Genomic DNA, 17,949 nt, shown 5'->3' on the forward strand with positions numbered 1-17,949 from the left:
TAAATCTTATTTCCTCAGTTTTGCAATCAGAATTCCTGATAACCCCATTTTCTCCTACCTCAAAGATAATGGACTGATTATTCTTTTTGAGGTAGAAGGCAAAGACGTAAGTGTACATGAGTGTGGCACGACACTGGCAGAGGACGTCGACTGCTTTCTTCAGGAACTGCACCTCGATCCACGACATGTTGTGCTGCTGCATCTCCTCCATCTTCTGCTTCACCTGAGCGTAGAGCTTGTGCTCAAAGCGCAGGCTCTGCATGTGGTTCATGTAGCGGTTGCAGTAGAACAGGTACCTCTGCAGGGCTGCTCGGGATCGCTGTGTTAATTCCCATTAGGGAGAAAGAAAACAAATAGTTAAAACAAAGTAACGGCTGCAAGAGAAGTAAACCCTTCACAAGGCTCCTCCAGATCCAGGGAAGGAGCTTCCTTTCCAAAGGAGGCTCCTCTTTCGTGACACTGGGCAGACGGTTCCATGTGGCCCCACTAAGCCTGGGAAGCACCCCGGGCACTTCCCAGCACAGCTCTGACATCCTCACTCCCAACCTTGGAAGCAATTACAACCACACTGCTCAAGCCTCATCACTTTTCTATTTCAGGCTCTCGACTCAAGGTACAGCACTCAAATGCTTTCAGTGTCATGACGAAAGTGAGAAGACGGTGTTTTGTTGGGTTTTTTTTTCTAATAAGGAATTCTAATTACTGTGCTCATGCTAAGAGGGCAATCTCAGGTAGATTATAGAGCAGGGGAAAGGCACCGTGTGCTAAATAGTGCAAGAGAACCAAGATGACTCAATACACAGTCAATCTCATTTTCTTCACACTGACAGACCAGCTGTAAAAAACTAACACCACGGGCATGGCTCAACTCTACAAAGGCAAAGCCATCCCTATCATAAAAGTCAAAAGACTTAACTGTCCTTCAGGATTTGTGCCCGAATCCGTGAATTCCTTCAGAGCAGATGTGCAGGTTTACAGAAAGCACACCACAAGGTCGCTGATCTCCCTCATCACCAAAGGTTATGGACTCACCTCCTGTGCATCCCTTGCTGCCTTTGCATCATCCTCATTGTAGCGATTACAGTTGTACCTGTAACAGGGACACCGATTCCACAGATTTCAGTCCAAATCCGTGCCGTTTGCACCACGACCTCCTCGCCCTTCCAGCAAGGCAAGCTCCCGAACTCACCAGGCAGATCCGTGGGGCTCCCAGGGGCCCAGACACACCCAGCAGAACTCCGCCTTGCAGTTCTGGTTCCGACAGACCATGTGGTTGCAGCCCCCGTCCTTCTCGATGGTGACATGGCATTTCGGGCATTCCTGTCCACAGGACAGAGAGCACCGTTAGCAGGGCAAGCACGGAACCCCAACAGCCTGGGGAACTTGGAAGGGTTCCCACGGCAGTCAGACAGAGCACGTCAAGAGAAATACATGATTTAATTCTTCCCTTTGGACATCGAGATCCTCTTCAGTCAGGCCTTAAAATACTTCCAACCCGGAGCAGTTAGATAGAAAGAAACTTAAGGAATAACATATTTTATCTATGCTGCTGTCACAGAGGGACACTGGGCGAGTCACTTCATGACCTTCCCCAAAATCCCAGCAGAAGGGTGGTCTCTAAGAGCCTGGGAAGCATGTGGCTTTCCTCACCACCAAGTGTCTGCTCCACTCTGGGACTGAGACCAAGCCGGAATCACGCTGTTACCAATCCAACCTGCAGCTGAAACATGCCATCCAGAAAGGAGCTCAAAACATGCAGCAAGACTCTAGTGTGCTTCAAAGAAGCTGCTGTCAGCTAAAAAGTCACTTCTCTTCCTGAGGTGTTTCCATGTTTCCCATCAGGTCCCTTTTTTCCCTTCATGTGACACCTCACTGAAGACTTTTCCATAAAAGCTCACATGGGGTTTCCCTTTCAGGAGTAAGGCTTTTGACAAATACAAGTATCTCAAAGGGCAGCTCTGAACAGGGAAATATCTGGGGAATATAACACCAATATCATGGTCTCCATGATCTTAGGAATTAACGAATCAACAAAACAGCAAATACAGAGAAAAAAATGGCATAAAGAAAACCAAAACCATTTTAGGCTGAATCAGCTCCTTGTCCAGCTCATCCCACAACCATACCAGTCTTTCATGAAGTCTCTGCACAAGCCAGTTTTTATATATAAGACAATAACAGACATATCCAAACCAGTGGTATACACACACCTGTAAAATCAGCTGCAGCTTTGGGTCAGAAGCATATGAAATCCCCTCCCCAGTCTGGAGCATGTCTTTGCCAGCCAAAGCAAGCAGTTCCTACCCTGGCATTCAGATAAACTCTCAAAGGAAGAAACCAACATGCACAATCACTCCAGAACTTGTACACAGGACACAATCCAACAGGTTCTTGAACACCCACTCTGAGTGTCCCAGCTATTACTACATTTTCTACAAGTTTGCCAGTTTGTGTTGTCATGGATAGGAGAATTTGCACATCAAACCAATGGGATCAAGCAGCAACCAAGCACAAAAGAGGAATGTTCCAGCCCTGCCTTCTTCCCAGTTGCCTGTTTGTCCTTCAGACTCAGTAATTGTACTGCAGAGTAAGTGAAGCACAGTAGCTCCTGTGTTGGTTCCCTCAAGGGCACAATGCAAGATGTTCCCTAGGACTGTCCACAGGATAGATACTCAGCCAGGGAAGCTTGTTCCCTGTTAGTGCAGTTCTGTGAACTTCAGAGTCAAAAATGGTCCCTCCTTCAAGCAGAGTAGCCAGTGCAGCATCTATTTCCCTTTTCCAGGCAGCACTCCTCCCTCTTCCAATGCAGCACGAACAAGCCAAGACTCAAATTTAGGTTTAGCAATGTGGCCAGCTGTGCAGATCCCTACTCAGTCTGCTCATCAGCCAGGGTGGCTCTCATTGCAGACAGTGGCCCTGTCCCTGTCACACCATGATGGCCCCAGGGCACACAGCCAGAGTGGTTTTTCAGAGGAGGTTGTGGAGCTGTGCAGTTCTTCAGACACATCTCCTCCCATCAGGGCCAGCATCACTCGTGGGAGACGCAGTTGATCCACGCAGCTGTGGTGATCCCTCCTGCTGAGCAAAATCCTACAGCTGCAAGACAGGGAGAACAGGTCCCAGGTGACCTGCCAGGCTGGAGGGATGCCACAGGCACATCCACAGCCCAGGCATGTGGAGCCATCTCACCACCAGCAGGGCTCCATCAGCAGCAAGTTCTGTCCTCCTGTCACTAAGGTGGGACCAAGCTTTGCAGTGTGTCCACAGTGCTCAGGGCTTTGAGCTGTAGAATACAAACTAGGACAAAAAGACTCTTCCAGTACCTGAAGGGGCTCCAGGAGAGCCTGGAAAGACACTCTGGACAAGGGGGAATGGCTTCCCACTTCCAGATGCCAGAGTTAGATGGGATATTGGAGAGAAATTATTCCCTGTGAGGGTGGTAAGGCCATGGCACAGGGTGCCCAGAGCAGCTGTGGCTGCCCCTGCATCCCTGCAAGTGTCCAATGCCAGGCTGGTCAGGGCTTGGACCACCCTGGCATAGTGGAAGGGGTCCCTGCCCATGCCAGGCATGGGACTTGATTGAAGGTCCTTCCAACCCAAACCATTCCATGATTCTATGATCTCATTACAGCCCTTTTCTCACAGGGAATGCCATACTTTCCAAGCCTTATGCTCCTGTCTAGCAAAGCACAAAGAAGAGGTGACACAGCATCTGTACAGATCCATAAAGCTGTGTAGAAGTGTAAAGTTGAATATTATTAAAAATTAAAGCCATGAAAAGCACATACTAAAGAAATGCTGGACATCAGCAGAAAAAGAAGCAGTAACTGCTCAAGTCACCAGCACAACAAGTGGGAGAGATTTATAGATTAATGAGGATAGGAAAGGAAGAGCTCCCTGAGAATTATGGCTATGCAACAACCCAACAGGCAGCAAATCAGGTTACTAACCCTGCAGATTATTGTGCACATTATCAGTCACAGCACAGCACAGAAGTGACCTCATTAACATTGTTCCACTCCAAACAATTCCGTACTGGGCTTGGAAACAAAAGCCTGGGCAAACCTGGCAAAGGAGAAAAATCCTGATTTTGTTGTAAAAGCACCGTAAACCTCAGCTGCTCTTTTATGACGAGAAAGCTAAACAGAAACATGTTTCTTATTTCAGGGCAAGTGAAAGAGATGAGTTCTTTCCAGACTCCCAGAGGAACAGGTGGACCTCAGCCTCCCACAGTCACATCCACAGCAATGCCTTCACCCCTAGCCCATCCTATAAAATGAATCCTCAAAAATCACAGGGATTTCTTAATGAATTTCAACAAAACCCAAATGCTTAATTACAGCTAGCACAAATCAGTACACCATTCTAACACCTAGAATCACAGAGCAAAACTTTGAAAATAGATTTTAAACACCAGTTCATCTGAGAAGGGGAGACAGCACTTGAGCACCTTTAGAAAAACTCAGATCACAGCTCCAGCACAGTGGGAAATGAAGGAGCACAGTTTGGTGCTGGTGCCCAGGAGGATTCTGTGTCCTACCAAAATTTCCACACATTAGAACAAATGCAGGCTCCAGAAAGTACATAAGGAGCACTTGTCCAGCCATTAAAAAGTGACTTGAAAAGGGAGAGATGTGGGCTCATGCCATTTTATCTCTTGCAGGGGAGAAAAACAGCCAATGGTGTTTTTTTGGAGAAGAAAACATGCCTGGTTTATCCACCAGCTCTGGTTTATCCTTCAAGCTCTGTCTGGCCTGGAAGGGAATGATGAGGATGTGCCAGGAGCCAAAGAAGCAAGGCTGGGGCATTTTTTTAGTATCAGATGAACAACTTTAATTAACACAAATTTAAGTTCCACAATAAAAAGCAGTGCCTTGTGTGAAGGCCAGTACCATTCCCAGCTTTGTTCTTTTCCCTTTGTTATTCCAAGAGGCAGAGATTAACATCACTGACACTCAGGTTCCAAACATGTTTCCCCTCCTCCTGTTAGCCACTTTCAGATAGTCTTGATATACCTTAAAAGCCCAAAATAAATGCATAAATCTAAGTTTTCTCTATTTTTCACTCCTTTAAATGTCCACTTAACAAAAGTAATGGATCTCTGTGGTTTCTTTATTACCAAATACCCAAAACCTGCCTAACTTAACTCAGGAGAGGAACTCCTGAAGAACCAAGTTTGTCAAACAAACTGAAAAAGAAATATGCAAATCCTTGGACTGTTCAACCCCTGAACTGAAGAAGACTAAGAATTACCATCTTGATAAAGAACTTGTAATGCTTTATCTCAACTTTAAATTAATGTAGTTAACTTTAACTCATGTGAAAGTAGCTTATTTTAAGAAAAAAGCCATCTACTCCAACACACTCTGCTGCAAGGGCTGTATCTTTTATAGAAGTTGAAGGAATTTAGGTCTCCTAAGTGCAAGTAAATGAATGCAAAAGAATAAAAAAATCATATCAGAAACCACAGAACTCACTACTCAAATCTCCTCATTTTTCATTCAGACCACTCTACATATTCGTCAAAAAATGCATCACATCATTGCAGTTTGGGAACAGAACCCAATTCAGCTGGGTTTCACTTTTCTGTTCTCTCACACAATTGCCTAATTTTCCTTTCCAACTCCATCTCCCAGGACAAGCCGTAACAAATGTATCTCACATTCTCCCGTTGCAAAGGATTATCCAGATTTCAAGCCCACATTCCAGAGGACTGGTATTTTGCTTTTACACCTTCATCTCGTTATGACAGAAAGTCTCCTTCCCTGAGAGGAGTTCACACTGGACAGGACTCATGCCTGGATGGCTCCACAAAGCACTTTCCAAAAGCCAGAAATGGCAATGGAGCCTGCAGTCACAACTGAATTCCTTGGAGAGCTGTTCCCACTGATGGTACCTGATTCCTTTCTAGGTTCTTCAAAATGAAATTCAACACACAATTCAGGCTGTGAAGCCAACAGTGCAGGCACAAGTTGTGCCTCACAAACACAGCTGCCCTGCCTTCCTGCTATGAACAGTACAGAGAGAAAGGGAGGATGGACTCACACTCCAAACTGCACAATGGCCATCCCAGTCTGTCACTACACCCCACACCCAGACAGCACTTGGGTTTCTCCATGCCTCTGGTCAGGGATCAGCAGGGAGCTGGGGCAGGAGGGAGGTGGTGCAGCCCCACGATCCCGGGCTGACCTGGCTCTCTGGAGGCTGCAAAGCTCCCAAGGCACACACCCCAGCAGCCAGAGCTGGAGATTCCCACCTTCCCCAGGGCAGAGATCAGCATGAGGGTGGTGGCTTACTCTTCCTGCCAACTTTCCCCTCAATTGAATCCAGCATCGGCTCGGAGAGAAGAATGCCATACTGTCCCTCAGCTAATTCAATGGATATGGATGCCATAAGACTCCAGGACAGTTGGCTTGCTCACATGTCTGGAGTAATTACCCAAATGGCAATTCTTCTTCCTGTTGCAGCCTGGACTCCAAGTATTCCCATGTAGGAATGTCTGGGACAATATTAGAGGAAGTAGCCTAGACAGAAATGTCCAAGGACAGCTCTGCTGCTCATACCAGACTAGAGGTACCAACAAAGAAGCAGCCTGGTGCCAGGTGCCACCCTCCAGATGGGTGCTGCTCCCCACCCCAAAAATCTTCTTATTCAGCTACAAGATGGGGAACCCCAAGATCAGCCTCCTGAGGGCTTTCTGTGGCTGTCCCAGTGTCCCAAATATGTGAGACCCGAGGCTAGCAGTGCTTACACTCTGCCTTTTCCAAGCTATTGGCTGCTCTTCCTCAGGTTTAACAGGAGCAGTCCCTGAAGACCCAGCAAACTCCAAATAAACCTGGTTCAGCCCCAAGCCAAAGTTCCAAGTGGAACACACTGGGGCAAAGCCGAGTCCCTTTGATGACACTGTGAGCTCCAAGCAGGGCCCACCCAGCCCCACTCCAGCCTGATGTGAGCTGCACAGCAGGGGTTCCTCTGCCACTGTAACACAACATTCCAGCTGGATGAAAACCAGGCAGCCAGCCTAGGAAGGAAGGCAGCGAGGCTGCTGCAAACAATGCCATTAACCACTTACACAACAGAGCTAAGAAAACAAAGCAGCATTTCCTCACTCCCTCCCCACCTTCCTCCTGCAGCTGGGAGCCCCAGGCCTGCTCCTTACCCACCATGGGATCTGCTGCTTTTGTGTCCTTGCCACCATGACAATCCTGGTTTTAATTTGTCCCAAAATGATCAAATGCTAAAGTTTCAGTCAAAGTTGGGCTAAGTAGAATGAAGACCTTTACATAATGAAATCCCAGACAGCTGTTCTGCCAGTCTCCACCTGGAATGCTGCCCAGTGGAAATGAAGGCTCCTCCAGAGGCCAAACCCAGGGACTTGAAGGAAGATATAAACGATCCCAGCCAAACTGAGCCACAACTGGTAGTAACATGTTCCACACATGGAATGGGCCATGGATTTGCTTAGGGAAGCCACCAGTGCCAGACAGGAGCCCAAAGACTTAAACCATGAACCTCCTTTGGGTCTTAAATTAACTGTTTCTTCCAAGCACTTTTCTTCACTGAACTTGAAGAAACTCACCTGATTCCAGGCATTAACACCTGTTCACGCTTCAAACAAGAGCACTTCAGTTTACTGTGGATTTTAAGGCTTGCTCTTAACATGGAACAGAAAAAACAATCCTAGTGCAAGGAATTAGACTGATGTCCTTTTCACCTGACAAATCTGTACAAAATCTCTGTATAAAATATGAGTGAACCTCTCACCTTTGTGTTGGCTGCAATCCAATTGGAGGTTTCACTGTCATCATCACACTTCTTAATCCATTTCTTCAACCACTATCAGAAAAATGATGGTAGAAGAGCATTAAATCTAGCTGGAGGAACCACAAATGTTCTCAAGACACCTGTTCACATTAAGGAAAGGTACACTCAGCAACATGGGAACAGAGGAGTGTTGGTGCTGGAAAACTGTGCAAACAGCCACTAATTTAGTGGCAGACAGTTCCTGCAGCTCCATCCTGATCCAGCAAGCACTCCTGCAACAAGTTTGCACCTCTTAAGCTTAATCAGCACAAACTTCCTGTTGGACTTTTAAATAATAAGGACAGTTTGGCTTTGGAGTGATTAACTGTGTTCTTTCAGTACCTGAAAGGAGCCTACAATAAAGATGGAGAGAGACTGTTTACAAGGGCATGGAGGGACAGGACAGAAGGAACAGGTTCCTGCTACAAGAGGCCCAGAGAAGCTGTGGCTGCCCCATTCCTGCAAGTGTTCAAGGATGGGGCTTGAAGCAACCTGGGGTAGTGGAAGGTATCTCAGCCCATGGCAGGCTGTGGGACTAGATAACCTCTAAGGTCCCTTCCAAGCCAAATCAGCAAAACCAAATTAGTTCCTCCAGTACAATGGATAACACCTGACAAAGCACCAAACATCTACAGGAACAACTTGTACAGGAATGCTCCTTGTCCAGAAAACACCAACCTCCTCTTCCAGACAATCTATACCTGGATGAGGCACTATTCCCTCACAAGGTCCAACAGCAACTAATAAAAGCAGCCAGTAGGATTCCACTGCTGGCTCTCTCCTGTGATTTAAACAGATGAGCTACTATGCTACCTGATGGAACAACAACTGAGCTCAACAATCCCTGGGGGTCCCTTCCAGCTCAGGATCATCTATGATTCTATGGACAGCCATAAAAACTTGGGCTTCATAGCTAAGTCTTGCACATAAATTTATTTAAAACTTTTTCAAAACACAGATTTGGACAAGAATCTTGACGTGCTCACCTTGCATTTAACAGGATCATGCCAGTTTTCACCACAGTTAAAGCTGTAAGGGAAAGAAAGGGAAAGTAAGCAAACAGGGCAGATGATTGTACTTGGAATTAAAATAATAATTAAAATAATAAAATAAAAATAATAAAATTTCTTCTGGGTTGTTCAAAGCCAGTCCTAAGGAAACTCAACACACCCCTCTTTCATCCTGAAATTTCTCAAGGGCCACTTCATAATAGAACAAGGAGGAATGGCTTCCCACTGCCAGAGGACAGAGTTAGACGGATTATTAGGGAGAAATTATTTACTGTGAGAGTTGTGAAGCACTGAAATTGGTTTCTAGAGAAGTGACCCCATCCCTGGACATATCCAAGGCCAGGCTGGAGCAGTCTGGGGGTGGAACTCAATCACCTTTACAGTCCCTCCCAAGCCAAAGCAGTCTGGGGCTCCATGAGCACACATGAACACAGCTGAGGGCAGGGAGCACAAAGCAGGATCAGCAGCTTGTCCCTGCTGGCTCTTACCAGAACTGACGGCCGCATTTGCAGCGCACGGGTTTCGCATCCGGGTACTGGACTTTAACGACGTGGTGGCAGTCGGGGGCAGGACACCACTTTAACAGTCGATTACACTGCCAGACAAAGCACAGCCCACATCACACAGGAAGGATGGCTCAGGGACAGACCCTGCCCTGCACCCCTTTGCTGTGGCTCCAAACAGCTAAGATGAAAACCAAACCACTGCACCCATCACTTCTGGACTGTCTTCCAACCTGGGCTCTACAGGACAGCTGAACCCACACAGCTGGGAAACTGGGACAGTGCAAACATCTTGCAAAGCAGCTTTCTCCAAGTTTATTTTGAGCTATAAAACTACCAGTATTTTGCTAAAGTACTTTTGCCATTTTACTTCAACTGGCAAAATGTTCAAGGCATGTTCTTGTTTACAGCATTTCCTGGTTTTCAATGTGAAGTATCTCAGGTAACATTCAAGAGTCATAAATATTATGTAACTATTATATAACTACTATAACTACGTAATTCTGCTTCTCAGAACTCAGATATTAAGCAACAGCTCTTACATTCTCTTTAGTTCTTTTGTCCTAAAGTTTTTTTAGTATTTTCTTACAACTATTCCTGTAAGGCAAAGAACCATAAAACAACCCTTGCATTCACACTTGACTATAGACTATGCAAAGAACCTGCTTTGCACTTCTAAACAAGCCTCCAGCCTCTGGCTGGGTACACATCAGACAAAAACCTACAGGCCCTTAAAAAATTCAAATAAAAACTCACCTCTACAAAACTATTGGTTATTAAATGCTGGTACTTTAATTTCACCTTGGAATCTGTGATCAGACGCCTGTGGGAAGGTAAGAAACAGAACAAATTGTAGCAGAAATCTTGTTTTTTCCATACACTGCCAGTAAGTTAAGACAAATAGATTTGATTCATCATTCTACACTTGAGGGTACCTTTTGTACTTACCTGTTCTCTATTTATTTGTTAGATCATTTATTATTATGAAAACTACATTCATTCTATTCAATATATATTAGTTTCAGAAACAGAGAGCTCATGCAGCTCAAAAGAACTGAACCTCTTGGTGAGAGGATTTTTATTTAAAAACCCTTTCCTGAAGAGCCCAAGAAACAAGTAATTTAATCACTTCATTTACATAAAACATGCACATTTTGTGGCAAATCCCTTTAAAAAGCCCCAGAACAACCCTTGTGTGGCTAATAACTTTGGGAAGCCTCATGTTACCTGGGTTTCAGTGGAATGCTACAGCTTCATCTTAAAAATTAAGGATTAAAATTAGAGGTGTTTTAATCTATTTGCCATAAAAACAAAGTTGATTTGAATTCAGCATCACTAGGGGTGCACACAACACCGACTTTAAATTAATTCCAGTCTGCTTGGAACTAGGAGAGCAGAGGAAAAGTGACTGATGGGAACCCTTGACAAGCATGGTGACCACTTTCTCCTGGGCACGCCATCACAGCTGGCATTTGCAGACTGCTCAGCCTAAATGCATCCAAAATAACTTAATTATGGATTGTTGAGCACTTCTAAAAACTTCTTTTAGCTGTGACTGAAGTATCTTCTCAATATATCTAAATATAAAGCTGCACTAACACACCCTTTGTGGCATTCCTGGTTTAAATCCTACTGTGGAATGCAGTTTTATACAGGCCATACCATGGGTAAATACTGGAATTAATGGATTTTCTTTCCAGCTGCAGCCAAAACTAAGTGTACTCCTGCATGTTACCCTTACAATAATCCCTGAGGAGTGTGTGTGCCCATGAGATGTGCACAAATCCCAGCCCTGGGCAGCTGGGGAGCTCCTCACCCAAGCACATGCTGGTTATTACATAAATCACAGCACGTGGCAGCTCAATTCCCAGGGCTAAAATAAAACAAATCAGCTGACAAAGCATCTCTCCTGCAATTCTGGAGTCAAACTTACTGAAGAATGAGAAAACAACATGAATTTAGTATGAATTATGAATCTCTTTTTTTTTTTTTTTGCCCCATACCTGGGCTTCAAGACATACTAAATATCAACCTTGAAAATGCACTGTATTATAACAATATATCAGGTACTGGAATTTAAATTAATAGTCATGCCATGATTAACCAGAGCACATAATCCACTGGTTTTTTGCTTATTGACATGCTCTGATTGCCTCAATCAACATCACCAGGTCAAGATCTTCAAGAATTTTGCTTTTAAAATCATTGTCTTTTGGCAAATCATAAATAAAACTAGACAAATTAAGAGATGAAACCCATGCCCAGAGCCCATAAGTCATATTAATTTTGTGTACATATTGCTTGGAAACTGAGAGACTTTGTAAACAGGAAAGGACCTTAAAAAGTAATAATTAAGGACACAGAAGTGAGTGTAGGTTCCAGTTCCAGTTGAGATCATTTACATTTTTGCCATATATTTTGACATACCCTAAGACTGTCACAGTTGTCCAACTGAGCTTTTAAAGGAAGGAGTTGGTTTTTTTTTAAATGCACCTTCCTCCCCACAGAAATCCAGGTAAGATCAGGGAAAAGTGGATTTTTTTCATCTAGAAACAGTTTCTAGTTTTACTCAGGAAAATGGGACTTGTTTGCTTAAGCACCCAGCTGCCACTGCCCTATCCCAGGCCTCATTCCTGCCCTCTCCAGCCAAGTGGAATCCCACAGCACTGCCCTCTTTTTCCTCCATCCCTTCCTTGCTGCTGCTGCCACTGCAGCCTGAGATGGTTTCAGCTACTCAATTTCACAGGCACTGTTTGAACAGCTCATTCCAATTGTTGTAATCAAGAAAACACTCAAAAAAGTCCTGCCGAGAGCATTTGACTTCACAAATTGAAGTTCAACCTCTGGTAAACAAAAATCTCAATCAAGTTACTCAAGATATGCCAATTTCAGCTCAGTTTCCACCCACTGGGCTCTACAAACCACTCCTCAATAGGGCAGGAATTTCAGCTACTTCCACTTCCATCCAGCCTACACTCCATGAGTAACCAAGAGCCAAAAGTGGCAAAATCAGTACTCTGAAAGCAACTGATAATAAAAACCACCAAATTAATATCAATGAGTGAGTCAGGCTTCAGGAAGGAAAGAGTAAGTCTCTACTGAGATGCTTTTTAGCAAAAATAATTAAAATGAACTTGAACAAAGCTCAGAATTATTAAGAATATTGCTCATGCAAGAATATCCCCCAGTATAAAAGGAAGCAGAGTTCACTGCTCCATAATGAACTAAAAGTCATTCTACAGCTGGACAGCTTAACTCCAAGGACACAGGCTGACACACCAGCTTAATCAAATCCTGTGTTTGAGGGTCAACTGCCTCCTATCTGAGGGCAAAAAACACATCCTGCATCAGCTCTTAGGACTCCTGTCCTCTGACTCACCTACTAACTACAGCTATAGGGCTTAGGGAACTGGTGAGTTGTCCTGGGTGGAAGTCCTACATTCCTATGTACATCAAAGGAAACAAAATGCACAAAGCAGTAAAGCAGGATTTGGAAACCCTGGTGTCACAACTGACCAAACTGGTCAGGGAGTCTTTCCTCCCAGGGCCATCACATGGGCTTTTCACACCTAAACAGGAAATTCAAAGACATTCTGGTATCAAAACAGACAGTTCAAGATAGGTTTCTCTGCCACCTGCAAGCCTCTGTGCAGTTTGTTATAAGCATTTGAATAGATCTGAATAGCACATGAGTAACACAATGGAAAGAGAGCAAAGCCAAGAGTGTTACTTACATAACTGTATTGTCGTCCACTAAGATATCACAGCCATGGGCAGGGCATGAAATGGTCTGAAAAACACAAAAAGGTCAAAGAAGGAACGGTGGTTATCCTGGTTTTGCCTCACAAGGAATTCCAAGGCAACAGAATTCACTACAATCCATAGCTAAAAGAGTGCCCTGCCTCTCACCACATCCCAGGTGTGCCACTGGCTCCTCCTCCCCCAGCCCAGCTACCAGCACCAACTTCACAGAATTCTCTCCAGATCCACCTTAGCAGAGCCTGCAGCCCCCAAACTTTTGGGGTTTGGGTTTCTTCTTTGTTCTTTTGTCTTTTTTTAAACTTTAGCAAAAGACTGTCCCCCATCTCTCCAATACACAGAATTTCCAGAAATAAACCATAAGGTGAGTTGTGATTTTACCTGTCCCATGCCTTCCTCCATTATTTTGGTAGTTAAATATTCACTCCAGCACTGCATACAGAACTTGTGTCCACACTCTAGGCCAGTGAAGTACTGCAATGACAAAGAATACAAGACATGGCCTCATTTTATTACTTGCATTCACTCCATAATTTCATCCTGCTTGGTGGTGTGCAGTTCATCCATCCAATCCCTTGTTCTCCACACCAAACTTGAGACACAGCTATGCATTTGGCATCATCACCCCTACAGAACCTTGCCAAGGCAGCCTTAATTACTCTTCCAAAGCCAGACTTTAATCCCCAACCCCAGCAGCAAGGAAAGGTGTGGCCCATGTTTCCATCCTGCCCATTTAAATTTATCCTTGGTTTAGGAGTGTCTATGGAGCACAGCATGGCTCTCTCCCATTTTACTTTGGAAATCAGGCAAATAAAAGCAACATCAAACAGGTCACAGTGATAAGGATACAGAGTCTTCATCCCTCCTATTTTTTCCCCTTGGCACATGTGGGTGCTGCCCTAAAGTCCCAGACCTCCTCAGGGAACCTCCCTGAGGTTCCAGATGCTCATCAGATGAGGACACTCAAGATCCTAATTGGCAGGTGTAAATTGCTAAATAACATTCAATAATGATCTGCTGTCACAGACAGCAACAAGGACAACTCCATCCTTGTCTGCATCATCTGCACAGAGCTGTCAAGATATTTGGGACTGAGTAGTTACACAAGGGGTGGAGAAGCAAACCCTGCAGAGGAAAGACTGGAATTAAAGTACTATTTCTCTGGTCAGCCTAAAGTTATTTTATACTCAGAGTCAGCACCAATGAAAGCTGTATTTAAAACACTTCATTTGTACCACTGTAGAGGTAGTATTTGCTGGCTCAGCTTCTCAAGCCAACTTCTCAGCTAGTAAGATAAAACCAGAACTTCACTCTCAGATACCATCAAACTCAAACTCCACAGAGGAAAGAACACCTTCCACTTTCTGAACCCTTACTGAGCCAGCTAACAAAGTATCTGATGCTCCACAGATCTGCTGTGGCCAACTGAGATGCAGGGTTAGAGTAAAAACACTTTAACATCTGTAGCTTTTGGGATGCCACAGCATGAAACCAGCCCAAAGACAGCGTTGGCTTTTCCATGAATTCTGGCTTCTCCACAGGTGGCAGAAAGCAAGCAGAGACAAGGGAATCATCCCTTACTGAACCCAAACACCCTGCAGCAGGCACACAAGAGGAACCACCACAGAACACATCTCCATGTAAGAACTGTTTTGGTTATTTCAGGCACAGAAATGCTTTGCTCAATGCCCACAGAAAGGCAGCCACCACCACGCTTCCTCCCAGGCTGCAAGGAATGCAGAGAATCTCTCAGCTCTTCTCTTTACTTTGAGGGAGTTCCCAATTATTTTTGGCTCAGCTGACAGCAGATGTCAAGGGAGCAAGTAAAAAGGCTAACATAAAATCACCAAGGACAGGGGGAACAGTAACTCCTTAGGCAGCTCATGAGCCCAGGGGACAGCTCTGCTGTGACCACATCAATGCTCAATAGCTACAATCTGAACAAAGCAGGATGTTCCCAAAACCACCCCCCAGCCCACTCTCCTGAGGGTGAGGGGCAAGAGGGGAGGAAAGCAAAGCCACAACCCTCCCAATTCCTGTCTTCCCAATAAAGGGAAGTAAGTAACCCCAAGTAAGTACCCCAAGTAACTGCTGGGACCTGACAGTGCCTGATAGGGACACAGAGCAGGTGAAACATCTCCCTTAAGTCCTCACACTTGCAGGGTGAGAGCTTCAAAATATCCTTGTTTGGCAGCTGCTTCCCAAAAACCTCAAACTACAGTTCTTTGGAGTGCTACAGAGACTTTGTGGATGGGAGAGAGGGAATTTCAAGACTAACATTCCTTAAACAACTGTACACTGTAAAACTTCTTAACACCTCCAAACTCCCAGCTTTCCATAGGCTGAATGGGGCTCTCAGTGCAAAAATGCCCCAGCTTTCATGTGGAAAAATAATTAGCTGATCATTGCAAGAGGATTTGCAAAACTGAGATTTTAGTTTGGGCATTGAGTATAAAAATAATTCTAGAATTTATAATTCACATTGACTGAAACAGCTTCAAAACAGATTTCAATCACCTTAGACACAGACACTACAGCCTTTTACAGAAGAAATAATAAATACCAGTTTTCCTACAGGCTGCAGCTTTTTTGTAGGGCAAAGAAACAGAGACCCCCTCTGATGGTTTAACACTGGCAACAGAGACAGCCCTGTTCACCTGCAACATCTCTCTGCTCCAGCTAAAAATCTGCTCTTCTAACAACTGGGCCACTGCTATTTGAGCTACAAAATCAAGAAGTGTTACTGTGTTTTGTGCTGTTCTTTCCAGTTCCAAAACTCTAGACAATGCTGGGGTGTGATTTTGGGGAGTGTCCTGTGCAGGGCCAGGAGTTGGAGTTGATGATCCTTGTGGGCCTGTTCCATGATTCTGTGATTCTGCTTCCCAGGTAGCACAGTACCCCCAGCCAGAGGACAGGCTGTCACTTGTGAGTTGTACCCCCACCCAGCACAGCAACTCCATTAAAAAGGAGAGAACAATATATCAAAATATACTGACTTTCTTTTTCAAGGCACTTCGTCATACAAAGCAGGAATCTGCCTTTTGAGCTGTTTTTAAGAGTGAAGTTGGCACACAAGGCTGAAGAGGAGACACATGAAGCCTTGTGGTTCCTGGCTCAAGAGCAGCAAGGACCTTACTGCTGAGAATGGGAGGCCTGAAGCCAGGTTTGCTCAGCTCTGCCCACTCCAGGGAAGTAGATCCAGATCAAGGGAGAGGCTGCAACCAGGGAACTTCACCCCAGGCTACTCCTGAACCCCAAAGCTCATCATGGTTCCTTGCTGAAAACACATCCAGAGCAAGAGCAGAGCCTTATGTCAGGGCAGCTTGGCCTGGGAAAGGCCCAACACGTTTTAGGGTGTTCTGGAGGCACAGCTCCTCTACAAAGAGCAGGTTCTTATATAAGGAAGAACTCCTCACTACCAGCACTTTGCCCTTTTGATGAACTCTCCTAGTTGAGCTTTTCCACTCCCCTCCTTTTCTCCCAGATCTCCCAACAGTATGTCTTGCCCCTGGGAGCCCCAGCAGAGCCTGGACCTCTGAGCAGTGTATGCTAAATGCTTCAATTTGGTCAGCAGCCACAAAAAATGTAGCACTGTCAGCCAGGACATTGATGCAAAGCCCCAGCAAGCACATGGGTAACTCATGTCTGACCAAGAGGGTATTGTCCAAACATGATAAAGATCCAAAGATATCCACATTTTACTTCTACTTTTATTCTAGACTTCCTAGTTTGACTATTTTGTAGCATTACTTACTGCTTCTAAAAGCTGTTTCTTACCTTGTCTTTCTATTTAAGTAAATCCCTTTGCCTGTCATGCTTTTCACAGATTTTTAATACCACCTGTCCTTTATCTGTACATCTCAGTTGGTATCTGATCTTTGCAAACATCACCTGCTTGCTTTTTCCTGAACTTTGCTACATCACTGCCCAAGCCCCAGCACCCTCAGATGTACTCCAGGAAAATCTGAAGTTTCAGGTCAGAAATTTGGGGAGTTGCTGGTCAGGTAGCACCAAGGCCACGGGGGTACTCACCGAGTTTGGGTAGTTCAGGTAGCAGATCTGACAGGACATGTCCTGGGCTGATGACCTGGTGTTCATCTGGCGTGTCCGTGACTTTTTACTTGGATTAATTACATGACACTCTGCAAAGAGCTTCTCCAAGTTGCCATCAAAGTACCTGCACAACAGGAAAGAATGAAAATTTAACCACCTTCTAAATCATTTTTCTGTGCTATGTAGAAGTGAAGTGAACAAAGATGATTTTTATATTTCAAAACTCATATACCCACTACTTTCAACAAACTCTTCTCTAACACAACACAGAGATGGATATTAGACAACTACATAATATCAGAGACTCTCACTTGAAATACACACTCCTGAAATTCAGGCACCTTCAATTCTTCAGCTGCATTTCAAGTAATTTGTGATTCTCCCCAGTGACTGTTTTGCATTAGAATTCCAGGACAGGAAACTAGAGCAAGAACACCTGAGTTCACAGTCCAGACACTGGAACACCTTCCTAAAACACAGGTTTGATGTCTTCCAGCTCAATTCTTTTCAACTGAAGCCTTCTAATTTTCCTAATATTCTGATCATTAGTCATTTGAGCATCTTTTCAGTCAACCTGAGGTAATTTAACAACCTCCTAAAAAATACAGTTCCAGGTTTACAATGCTTCTGAAGATTGGGGACCTATTGGAAAGGAAGATGCAAAATTGCTTGGGGGAAGGAAAAAAAGATCACTTCCTTTCTATTTCCTACTCCCTTCAGGAAAACAATACTGGCTTGCTTTAAAAGTTTATAAAAAGCTCTTGCTTGGAAAGGAGGACCAAACTGGAGACAATCATTATCAGAAAGCTCAGCCCCTTCCC

At 44.7% G+C, this 17,949-nt stretch overlaps 1 protein-coding gene across 2 annotated transcripts in view; it reads right to left on the reverse strand.

Annotated features, from left to right (window-relative positions):
* ARIH1 (ariadne RBR E3 ubiquitin protein ligase 1) overlaps positions 1–17,949 on the reverse strand; it is a 48,844-nt gene that overhangs the window by 4,626 nt on the left and 26,269 nt on the right. Inside the window, exons 3-12 of one of the 2 annotated variants that reach the window (XM_079318381.1) lie at positions 17,108–17,252; positions 13,457–13,549; positions 13,051–13,106; positions 10,073–10,139; positions 9,302–9,408; positions 8,790–8,832; positions 7,765–7,836; positions 1,190–1,320; positions 1,033–1,090; positions 59–319 (exon numbers count right to left, since the gene is read on the reverse strand). In XM_079318381.1, coding sequence (XP_079174507.1) covers positions 59–319; positions 1,033–1,090; positions 1,190–1,320; positions 7,765–7,836; positions 8,790–8,832; positions 9,302–9,408; positions 10,073–10,139; positions 13,051–13,106; positions 13,457–13,549; positions 17,108–17,252 — 1,033 coding nt within the window. The remainder of the gene's footprint in view (positions 1–58; positions 320–1,032; positions 1,091–1,189; positions 1,321–7,764; positions 7,837–8,789; positions 8,833–9,301; positions 9,409–10,072; positions 10,140–13,050; positions 13,107–13,456; positions 13,550–17,107; positions 17,253–17,949) is intronic. The other variant, XM_079318382.1, reaches the window with a different exon arrangement.

Source organism: Erithacus rubecula (assembly GCF_903797595.1).
Source record: "Erithacus rubecula genome assembly, chromosome: 14".
NCBI classification, from domain to species: domain Eukaryota; kingdom Metazoa; phylum Chordata; class Aves; order Passeriformes; family Muscicapidae; genus Erithacus; species Erithacus rubecula.